This window comes from Lepus europaeus, chromosome 20, assembly GCF_033115175.1.
Source record: "Lepus europaeus isolate LE1 chromosome 20, mLepTim1.pri, whole genome shotgun sequence".
NCBI lineage: Eukaryota > Metazoa > Chordata > Mammalia > Lagomorpha > Leporidae > Lepus > Lepus europaeus.
Genome location: NC_084846.1, coordinates 54,168,545 through 54,180,694, shown reverse-complemented (window position 1 = coordinate 54,180,694; position 12,150 = coordinate 54,168,545). Strand labels below are relative to the sequence as shown.

General features: G+C 39.2%; 1 protein-coding gene across 3 annotated transcripts in view; it reads right to left on the bottom strand.

The window, feature by feature from the left end:
• The window catches only part of HEPACAM2 (HEPACAM family member 2), a 47,733-nt gene extending 36,186 nt beyond the window's left edge, over positions 1-11,547 (bottom strand). Inside the window, exons 1-3 of one of the 3 annotated variants that reach the window (XM_062179138.1) lie at positions 11,469-11,547; positions 4,246-4,599; positions 291-575 (exon numbers count right to left, since the gene is read on the bottom strand). In XM_062179138.1, the coding sequence (XP_062035122.1) occupies positions 291-575; positions 4,246-4,599; positions 11,469-11,547 (718 nt within the window). Of the gene's footprint in view, positions 1-290; positions 576-4,245; positions 4,640-11,468 lie in introns of those variants that run through there. The other 2 variants (XM_062179139.1, XM_062179140.1) reach the window with 2 other exon arrangements.
• Between the last annotated feature and the right edge of the window lie 603 nt (positions 11,548-12,150).

Genomic DNA, 12,150 nt, shown 5'->3' with positions numbered 1-12,150 from the left:
ATAAGAAAGTTACTGCATCTGCATTGTTCTAGGCTCTTACCATCGAGATTCCTACTTTCTGGTGGACATGAGGTCACTCAATTAGCTGAAATCACAAATTGTATCTTGAATGGCCCTGGGTCAGTATCTCAACTCGATCTTCAAAGACTGAGTTGTGCTAGTAGATGTATTTCACGGCAAGGCACTGAACTGCACTACCCAAGTGATGTCCAGTGCTGATGTTCTCTGTGACTACCTCTGTGAGAAGAATTTCTTCTGGAAAAACTCAAGTAGTTTTTAAAAGAACTTACAGTATATGGTGGGTGTAACGGTGTCACTTTCCATCTCACTGACGGGATTCTCCACCAGGCAACTGTAATTCCCGATGTCTTCCTTGGTCACTGGAGCAATATGAAAGGTGTTGTTTTGGAGAGAAAAGGAGTAGGTGGCGCTGGTGCGCATGGGTTTCCCATTTTTCAGCCAGTGGTAAGCCAGGCGAGTGCCAGCTGCCACCTGGCATGTCAGGGTCACGTTGCCCACATACTCCACGGCCCCAGAGGAAGGGTGAATCTGCACCACTGGCTTTGCGATGAGATCTGCAATATCAAGAGAGGGCAAATGATTTTTTTCTCACCCCAGGATCACAATAAAACTCTCATGTTTTTCAAATATTAAATTCTGGCATTTTACACTTTGTAAATGGAGACAGCACAGGAAGTCATTAGGAAAGAGAAGAAAAAGTCATGGAAATGCAAAATGATAAAACAAAAGTATCATGAGATAAGAAAATTCTAGAAGGTCTCTTCAAAGATTGTGGAGTGAAGCCCTGTATCTGAGAACTCCAACTTCCTGATTTCTTGTTCACTGTGTTTTCCCCAACACCGTAAGGGTATACGAGAACCTTCACAGAGAAAATTTATTTTTTCCCTCTCTTGATTTTTGCTAATTGTCCCAAGACTAGGTCCTCAGGGTAAGTGGATGTGGTGAATCCCAATTTTTATACACAATCTGCAAAATACTGAGCTCATATGCAAATACTTTTGGATTACAGAGGGAAAGTGATGGCCTTTTCATTCTTTGTAAGCCAATGGTTACATGTTTTAATTTCTTTGCATTCGTGTTGGAACATTACATTAGTCATATTAGCAAACTAAATCTTACCTTTCAACAATGGCTACTCTGAAGGTATTATAAAATGTATTATAGAGATTGTGTCAAATTAGAAATATGAGACAAGTATAATAGAAATTCCTATTGGAATGTTAAGTCATCAGGAAAATAATTTTATTTTTATATTTTTCCTTTTGTATTTTATCATTTCACTTTATGTTTTTTGTCTTTTTTTTACTTTATATTTTATGAGTGTTGCACACACTCAGCACTTAATATTTGTCAAATGAATCCATTTCCAAGAATAAATATTATTCCCTCTCTAAATTTTCATTCTGAAATTGATGGATAGAAGTGAGAATTTATATATGTATCCACAACATTTTCAGCAATATTCACCAGTCTTTGAAGTTCTTATCTCTGAGTTGACAAAGAGTGACTTGTTCAGAGTTACACAGCAATCAGTAGAATAAGAAAGAAGACTTTAAATCTGGCACTTCCCTCCGGCATTTTGGAGAGGTATACATTTGCTTATCTCTTTCTGTATATGATTACAAAACACAGAAATAAATGACACATAAGTGACAGGCAATTCGCTCCAATACTTAAACTTTGATTTCCTATCAAGCTTTTAATTGAGTTGATGATCTTTAGGTACATTTATCTTGTCTCATGTGTACATTTTCCTACACTGGCAAATGTGTATCAGGACAGACACAGACCCAATTCTCCAGCCTAGAGAAGACAGAAGGAAATAAAAGGGAGGAAGGAGATAGAAAGGCAACTTTGAGGGGAACTGAGCCATTTTGAACCCTCCCAGCATTTCTCTTAGTCAACTTCCTTGTCCATTTAATTGAATTCCCTATCTTCACAGGTGAGAACAAACAGTTTAGAATTGCATTTGGTTTATATTATTACAACTTAAAAAGAAAAACCAATCATACACAATCATGCAGAAAAGGCTCATATTTGCAATCTGTGTGTAGAAATAGATATGGAATGGAATGAACAGGTGACATGTCATTGGGCTTGGGAGAGCAGACTGGATCACTTATGTTGTGCTATTCAAAGATTTGCACTGAGACAGGACACATCACAGGAAAAGTTTATGTAAGTTCTTTTAGGTATGTCTCCTCTTTAATCTGTTAACTTTTGATTGCTCATGCTGAGTCTTTGCTTGCTCTCAGCCTGGCATTCCCTCCTCTGGCACTCACTGACTCCGTGTAGGACAACTGGGTCTACTAGTGATCGGTAAGGGTTGAGGCCCTGGGAACAAGACAGCAGACCCCTCAAAGTGCCTGCTCCCTTGGGTCCTGTGTTCTAGTTGAGAAAGAGAAACAATAAACAAGATCACATGGAAGCACTTCAAAAAGTTTTGGGAGAGAAATAGAATTAAAAGAAAGATTGATTTCAGTGCAGAAATGTCTTAAAATCCATACCTAGTGTTTTCATAATGATATTTTCCATACATTTTTTGTAATACATAATCAATATTGTAATATGTAACATGTAATTTATCCAGGTGGTAACAAGAGCTATGAAACAGAGGAAAGCAGCATTGGAAATAGAGAATGATGCTGTGTGTGTCTGTGGAGGGGTGGGTGGGTGTGTGTTTGGTGGAGTGAGATTAGTTTTCTATCAGGTGGTCAGGAAAATCTTCAAAGATGAAGTCATTCTTGTACTGAGACCTAAAGAAAATACAGGAAGGGATCATATTATTATCTGGGAGGAAAGCCAGTTAGGGGGAGTGACTCCGCTGAATACAGAAGTCCTGAGATGTGAGTGTGGTTGGCCTTTTCCAAGAAGAACCAGGGGACCAGCATGGCCACAACAGAGTGAGTGAGGAGTACACAGAGAGAGAATGGGGGCAGATGGGAGCTGGGTGTGTTGGGCCTCGCAGGCCACTGTTAGTGCCTCTTATTTTAAGTGAGAAAGAAGCAATGGATTTCAAGCTTCAGGAGGCCAGGAGACTGGGAGGCAGCCAAGTGGGAGAATCCAGGAGTAGGTGAAAAGAGATGAAAATTAGTCACGTAGAGGGAGAGTTTACAGTTTCAGTTTCTCATACACAAAATGTTCATCCTCTTTGATTGCCTCTCCTTTTCATCACTGCTAGGAGGTGGCCTTTAAGCTTTGCCCAACTCATGGTATGAAGGTCGTCAATACTAGGAAGAGAAAGTTAGAAAGTCTGTTTTAGATAATTTCTTTGGAGAAACTCAGGCATGTAGGCCTGCTCTTGCAAGAACTCAAGAACTACCAACAGTGAATTTCTTTTGCTTCTTCCCAGGCTGGAGGTGGAGACAAGAATTGTCATGGTTTGGGTCTCTGTTTAGCTATTAGTAGGGGTGAGGCTTTGATGCTGGCAGAGCAGAGAGTTGAAGAGGAGTTGTGCTGAGTGGGGCAGTGATGGGGCAGGGAGACATGATTGGACTCTTTCCGTGTTTTTCAGGTAAAGCTGACAGAGGTTTCTTGTGGACTAGATGTGGGATGTGAGAAAAAGAGAATCATTGATGACAGCAAATTATTGGCCAAAGCAATCGATAGCATGAAATTGGTATTTACCAAACTGGAGAATACTGGCAAACAAACAGGTATAGAGAAAAAAAATCAAAACTTCTCCTCAGAGTATATTTAAAAGTACATCTCTTACATACTTCAGCAAGGAAAATAGGTTTCTAAAAATTAGCTGGTTTGACTTTTCCTTAGAGAACATTTGCAGAAACTTCTATTGTCCTTAGTGGTCCTTGAGTAAGTCTCACCCTCCCCCACATAATGTACCAAGATAAAAGTTTTCATGGACAAAAGTAGGACACCTCCCAGGGTGCATTTTTTGACCACTGAGAAAAGTAAGATTTTCTCCATCTCATTAAGTCAGCAGCTTTATACTTGTTAGTTCCCAGACAAACAAGTGATAAGTTAGACACATTGCTTGATTACCTTTTCCTGGGCTCTGTGTGTATTCCCTATGTGCATGTCACTTCAGGCTTGGAAAGCCCCACGCAGTAATGTCATCAGTGCCATGAAATGTTGAGGCTTGGAGGGTGAATAAATTGGCCTAAAGTTGCAAAGCTAGGACCTCAACCCCAGGTGGTTTAGTCTCCTGAGCCTTTGCCGGTGACCCTGCTAGCATGCTGCCCACACACAGCCAAATGGACTCACCATCAACAGTGACTTGTATCTTCTGACTAGCAGACAGAGTTCCGTTTCCCTGGATGTTGACCTTCACGATGTAATTGCCTTCATCCGTGAACTGCAGTGGGTTGATGAGCAGAGACGCATTGGGTGGCATCATGGTGAACTTGTGCTGGTATTCCAGGTCGGGAACCACAGATCTATTCACAGAGCCCAGTAAGTATTTGGGCATCGTGTGGGGTCTCTCGAACAGCCAAATGATCTGGATGCCAGAGGCTGGAGTGTGGAAGCCATAGTGCACAGGTAGGTAGAGGGCCTGACCCCTGATGCCATGGACTGTGTGTGATGGCACCGTCACCTTCAGTCCTGAGCAAGCACCTGCTGTGAACAAAAGGCAAGCCGTGAAGCCCCTCAGCCACATGTCATAATCAAACGGGCAGCCGCAGAGAGAAGCTGATGGGGCGATGACCGTCTTCAGAGAAGAGAGGCTTCTAGGGACTGACCATCTAGTACCGGTTACATGGAGAAGTCAATATTTGTCTTTGAAACCTTCTGCATGTTAAAAACTCCACCCAAAGACTATGCGGATTGTGTGACTTTTCTAAAGGCAAGATGAAAGGGAAAAGCAGAAGTTCCTATCTACGACTGTTAAAGAATAATGAGAAAAGGAGAACTGGGGAAGATGATTAGTTCTAAAGTCCAGGGAAACCATGGAAAAAATTGAGATTATGACTATGTTAGTACTGGTGTCATATTGCATTCTGATAAAACAATGTGACACCAGAAATCCTGGGGGAATTACTTCCTCAAAAGATTCTCCCAAAGTCTTCTGAAATGGCTGGATGTTTTATTTTTTCAAAAGTTTCTCCTTTTGCTGAAACCTGCCAAGTGCAATATCTGAAGGAGAGTGACAGTAAACCATTTTCAGTCATGAATCCTGCCCGTAACAGGAATCTAGTGGCTGTGTGTGAGAAACAGCAAGGGGCAGGCACAGGTGGAGCTAAATGGAGCACGAGGAGTGTGCAGAGACACAAGGTCAGTGAAGTGCTGGGATAGATCAGGCAGGACCCTGGGCTCACGGGAGAGATGGCGACAATTTGACTCTGAGACAGGACGCAGCTGGAGCTTTGCGAGCAGAGGAGGGGTATGGTATGTCTTAACGTTTTATTAGACTCACTCCTGCTGCTGTAAGAATCGCTTGAACCAAACGCAAGAGATTGGGACCACTTAAATGATGACTGTGCTTGGACCAGGGTGGTAGCAAAAGGTACGGGAAAGGTTGGTGGTGCTGAAAGGATTTACTGAACATTGCAGGTGGGATGCATGAAATAAAGAGGAGCCAGGAGTGACTTCAGGATTCTTGTCCTAGGCCAAGTGGAAGACTGTTGGCAACAAACACCTTAGTGGTGGGAAACAATTAGGGGGAGAACAGTTTGTTTGGGCGGAAGCTCAGAACTGAGTCTGGGCATGTCCATTTTGTGATACCATTATATAACCAAGTGGTAATGCCGAAACAGTTTACTGGATGCAGAAGCTTGGTGAAAGCCAGATTCGGAGAACATGGGGGTTGGGGGCATAGAGCTCTGCCTATTGACATCCCTGGAAAGTGTGTGTGTTTCCAGCTTTCTTTCTAATTTCTGGTGCTTGGAGAGTCTTCCCTCTTACCTTGAATCATGATACACTGTTTCACTTTAGTTAGCAATTCTAAGTATTTGCAGTGGGAAGAGTCCTGCTTAGCTCAGGGGTGCCATGTTGCTGGAATCCCTGTTTAGAAGCCTTTCAATTTAAAGCCCTCATCTTAAAATTGAGGACAATATGGTACCTATGAAATAGTAGGGGAGGAGAAAGGAATGAATTTAGCTATGGGATATTTTGAACAGAGAGAAAAGGGAGAAAATAGGAAATTGGAGACTATGGGAATAGATACTTGTGAGTTTTCCTGTGAAGGGAGGGGGGCAGACAAATGGCACAGGAACTGAAGAGGGGTATGAAATATGAAATGAAATGAAGGGTCTTTGGTCACTGGGAATGATTAACTAGAAAGGGAAACGTTGCTGAAGTAGAATAGAGATGAGTGACAGTGGAGTATAATCCTGGAGCAGGTGAGAAGAGATGAAAATTAGTCACGTAGAGGGAGAGTTTACAGTTTCAGTTTCTCATACACAAAATGTTCATCCTCTTTGATTGCCTCTCCTTTTCATCACTGCTAGGAGGTGGCCTTTAAGCTTTGCCCAACTTATGGAATGAAAGGCCATCAATACTAGGAAGAGAAAGTTAGAAAGTCTGTATTAGATAATTTCTTTGGAGAAACTCAGGCATGTAGGCCTGCTCTTGCAAGAACTCAAGAACTACCAACAGTGAATTTCTTTTGCTTCTTCCCAGGCTGGAGGTGGAGACAAGAATTGTCATGGTTTGGGTCTCTGTTTAGCTATTAGTAGGGGTGAGGCTTTGATGCTGGCAGGGAAGTAAGAGCAGAGAATTGAGAAGGAAAAAATAAAAAGGGGAAGATGAGAGGTCAGAGGGGGAGAAGTGAACCTGAATCCATGGCTGGAGAGCAGACGATAGGGGAAATGAAATCTTGTCTTATAGCCTCCTTGGCCTCTGTGTGTACCTAAGATTCTCTTCTCCTTTCTTTATTTTGCTACTCAACTGTATTTGCATTCACTGGAGTGATCTGGTCCATAACAAAGGAGTTACAGATATGTGAGGATTTGTATGTGTGTACTCTATTCTGGCAAGTGCAAAAATGTTAAATTGGAGTTTTCTTTCAAGTGATTAGAGAAAGAGGGAACTGGGATCTGGGAATTCTGAAGAAGAGAGAAAGTTAATTGAAGAAAAGGAGTAGTAGTTTTAGCAAGGAAATAGTAGGAAACAGAAAGAAAGATGGGAGTAAATCTATGTGTTGAAACAAGTGCTGTGTCTAAGATGTGTGAAGCAGAGGCTACCAATTTAGAAAGACCATGGGCATTTGGGTAGGGACCAGCACAGGAAATAATTCTTCTCAGTGTATGTGTTTCTGCACAAAACTAAATGCATGGCCATACTTTTTGTAGAAGCTGTAGATAGTAAACTCCTGAGCAAGATCCTGGTTAGCAATAAATGGAAAATAATTTTTCTGTACTCATTCATTTAAGATTCATGAAATGTAAATTCACTCTATTAAATGTGTTGCTGCATTCTTTTTCACGTGGATGAATATGAAAATGTTGCCTATACTTCATGGTTCATTCCTGGTCTTGGACTCCCTTTTCTCATGTCCATCAGTTAGTCTTAAATCCATAACTTGAAAATTGACCTCAGATACGGATTTTTAGGTTCTATTCTTAAACTTGCAGAGAGATTAGTGTATTTGATACTTTGCTATAGTTTTAAAAAGTCACTGAACTGTGGGGTCTTAGTAAAGGGCACATAGTGGGATAAAATGGGACTGGTCAGCCATGTTCCCTTAGGTAAGTCGCTTCATTCTTGGCCTCAGCTGTCTTCTACATGGACAGTAGACAATATTAGATGAGGTCAAAAGCTTTCCCTGACTCTCTAAGTATATATTCTTGACATCATGAGGTGTTTTCTCAAGATAGCAGCTACCACATTGGAAGGTGAAGGGCCAGGGGATGGTGTTGTGGCACAGCAGGTTAAGCTTCCACTTGTGCCACTGGCCTCCCCTATCAGAGTGCCAGATCGGGTCCCAGCTGCCCTGCTTTCAATCCAGCTTTCTGTTAAGGCACCTGGGGAAGGAGTAGAGGCCAAGTACTTGGGCCCATGCCACCCATGTAAAAGACTTGGATGGAGTTCCGGCTTTGGTCTGGCCCAGACCAGTTTATTGTGGCCATTTGGGGGAGTAAACTAGTGGATGGAAGACCTTTTTTGCTCTGTTATCTCTCTCTCCTCTTCTCTTTCTGTCACTCTGCATTTCAAATCAATCAAACAATATTTTAAAAAAGAAAGAGAAGGGCCAAAAGAATTTTGAGAAGGTACAAATTGAAGAAGACTCGAAGACTTTTGAATAATTTTCAGTTTTTGTTCCATGTATTGTCAATCCTTATGTATCCTTTAATAAAGTGGCAATCCTCTATAACCCTAAAACCAAGGATAATTGTGGGAATCCACATAATTGCCTTGGGAACTCAATACAAAAAAAACTTGCATGGCTGTTGACATAAAATGAGGTGGTTGCCTCTGGCAGTGAATGGTTTTATCACTGACTTGTTGGTCCATTTAAGACATTTCACAGCTCAACTTAGAAGTCATTGCTTAAAAAAAAAAAAATTAAAAAACAGAAGTCATTGCTAGACTGAGGTGTCCATGCAGAGGGCCTGAATGCAATGCTGACCAGTCTGTTCTTGTCATTTGGGGACGCCATCACAGAGGTCCTTGTTAGCCTGCTTCATAAATTTTTTTCATCAAAGGAACAAACTCTTACTTTCTTTGTCATCGTGCTTGAAAAAGATTGAGAGTTAGTATTCTGAATGATTGGGAAACACTGTATTACTATGGGTGACAGTATCATTAGAATAGAAAGGTTGCTGACTTTTGGATTTGAGTCAGGGTGTTGAATATAATGTATGAAAAGATTGATTAGAGAGTCTGTGGTTAAAGCTATAGGAAGAAAGCCTTATTTAATAAATTGTTAAATATAATATGTTGAGTCCCAGAGAAAATGAAACCACTTTAGTAGACAATAACATTTTATACTGTATTTACAATTTAGAGACTGTCTGATGTAATAATACCTTTTAAATGCCATCAATATCTCTGAATATATTCATTACTTCCATGTCAAATGAATTTTTTCCTAATATGTGTGATCTTAAATATTATATGAACATGCTATTATAATAGCTATCTGCCTAGAAATTGTCTATCCCATTTTAATAGATAAATTATAGGTAATAAGTTACAAGGATGTCATCAAGGAATGAATTTTTCTTTATACAATCAATATCTTAGCTTTGTTGCCAAAAGTCTTTTTATTCTTCAGGGAGGCCATGAACCTACCGATATGATTCAATCCACACTTATAGTAAAATTTATGAATAGATAGATAGATGGAAGCTTCCTTTACATTTCAGGAACACATTTTTTTGTCATTTATATGTTTCATCCTAGATATATGATTAATTCAGGATGTCAAACCCAGTAGTTTACTAAATTTAGAAAAATTAGCTTTATTCTGCGAAATTTTCAAGTGCTCTTTCCTAGTTCCATGAGAAGACCTAAAAGACTAGGACTTTTGATTTTAGTAAGTTATCTCCTTTATGAACAAATAAATTTCTAGAAAATAAATTATGTAAAAATTTATGAAATTCTAATTTTCCTTTAATATTCCAAATATTTGGACTCAGAAACTCAACTTTATTAGAGTCACTACTGCTGAAAAGAAAAAAGAAAAACGGGCTTTTTGCATGTAAGATATTTCACTGATCTGAAGAATCATTGATAATATCATTTATAATCTGAAAACAAAGTTATAGCAATAATCTCTTTAGAGACTCTCCTGACTTGTGTAAGTATAGTCTTCTGACAGAGTATGCAGTGAAGCCATACTTGAAGTCATACAGTAAAGCTGATCTACATTCCAGCAACAAGGACTCCCTAGCCCAGTTCACTGTATTGAATATAAACATCAGACGTCACAGAGTGACCTCTGCTGTAGCTCAGAATGGCTGGCATTAACTTCCCTGTTATCATGCGTGGTGTTAGTAAGCATAATACAATTACTGTTGACTGAAAACAAACTCTTGCATCTTTATAGAAAACAGACTTTATGAAGATGCATTTTGAATATATTGTACAAAGCCAATTTTTGGGCCTCAGCTTTTAATGATTATTTTAAAAAGAAGAAACAGACAGAAATTCAATATTCCTAAAAATAAAAAAGTTCACACCTAACCTATGGTCTTTCCAAGACAGTACCTATGGAGAAAAGTAAATTTGCAAAAGAAAGAAAGTCTTAAGATATAATAACCACTTCAACTATTTATGAACATGTTGTTTCTACATTTTCTTTTTGTCAAGTTCCTCAACTGAATTGACTCTGCTCTTTTTAAGACCAACTACAAAGCGATTACTTATGAAATTATAAGAGCCTTATGGTTTTAAAATTAAAAATAATTGGGGCACTGACAGTGGATACTCTCAAAGCCAAGAACAATGCCAAAGACAGCCAGTTATGGTAATTGTTTAATATTGCAAATATTTTCAAAAGATAAAAATCAGCTATAATAACATGATCACTGTAGTAACTTGAGCAATACTTTCAAAAATTTACCAACTGTTTCAAATATATGGGATATGTACAACGTTAGGTCTAAATCTGAATAACAGTCATACCTAGAATGAAAACTAACAAGATATGCCAGTGAAAGTAAGGCTCTAAGTAACTGAAAAAAGTCTAGAACTTCAACTGCTTATATTGCTAAATTATTCTTAAATTTTAAAGAATAAAATATGTATGAATTCCTGTCTGTGGATTATGAGCGAAATAAGAAACTTACTTGTCTTTTAAAGTTGATGGATAGGAATAATGGAAAAGAGAACAGCTGGCAAAAATAGGGTTGACATGGAAAAAAGTAAGAATAGTGCAGAGACTCCTATCAACCCTAAGGATAAAGAGGAGAATGAAAGAGAATATAAACGTATAGAAAAAATTAATAGGAATAAGCATTGGGCAAAAAGAAAAGTGAAGGGCATTTTGGAGAAATAATGTTTTTAAACACAGTCTTCCCTTTGCATATGAATTTTTGTCATTTTGGAACCTCACCTTTGTCCATATTCCAAAAGAAAGGTAACTTAGAATAAAGCAGAATCAAGGGTAGGCCACAGTATCTTTAATTAAAAGTTTATTAAAATAAGCAACTTCCATGAACCATTTTGAATATCATTCTAAGCAGTCAGAATTTCATGGCCTATTAAAATATTTGTCAAAATAAACACATTAAAGCCTGTTCCGTGTAACCTCAGTAAAAAGAAGAATCATTATAATTCTAGAATATCTTAACTTTCTTCACGAGTGCTAGTGGCAGTAACTGTTGTTCTAAGAAAACCATAATGGTCTGTTTATTGAGCCTCGTTTCTCCTAAATGTTCCTGCTTCTTTGCTTGAACAGTGTGTTATTGTTAAAAGGTTCTGACCTGCTCTTTAGTTATCTGGGCGAATCTACAGCCTATAGCAAATATTTACCATTTACCCACAATAATAGTAATAATTAAGAAAACCCAAATGGCTACAACATGATTCATGCAGGGCCTTACCTAAGAGAAGGAGGAATATTTTGCACTGAACGCTGCCAACCTTGCTGCTGAAGGGCTCCATGAAAGCATCCTGTCCCATGCACGCAGCGCCTTGTCCTTGGTGAGAACGTGGTTCTTGGACTGGCATCTGCTGGCTTATTTGCTAGGGAAATCAGTAGTGAGGCAACAGACCCTACCCTGCCTTTGCTTCTCTGATTTGAATACAGAATGAATGTGTATACAAAGGACACAGGGAGAGGAACACCTGTTACACGCTCCACAAGAATACAGGCTTACGACTTTCAGAGTAGTTTCTTGGCGTTAATAAGCAACTGTCAGTGCATTTTATGTTATTTGTGGTTTCTAATAATCACATGAAGGAAAACATCCATTTAGGAGACCGTATTGGAAGAAAGTACATTTTCAGAAGGAGGGAATATTGTGAAATTTATGAACAAAAGCTTAGTTTCCTCTTATGCAATAACTATGCTATTAGTTTGAAATGAGTGTTTTTTAAATGAAACTTAAAAGTATGTATGTCTGTGCTAAACATTTAGAAAGCTTCACAAACTAAGTGACATAAAGATTATACCAAAGAAAGGGCCAGCTCTGTGGTGTAGTAGGCTAAGCCTCCGCCAGAGGCACTGGAATCCCTTATGGGCGCTGGTTTGTGTCTTGGCTACTTCTCTTCTGATCCAGCTGC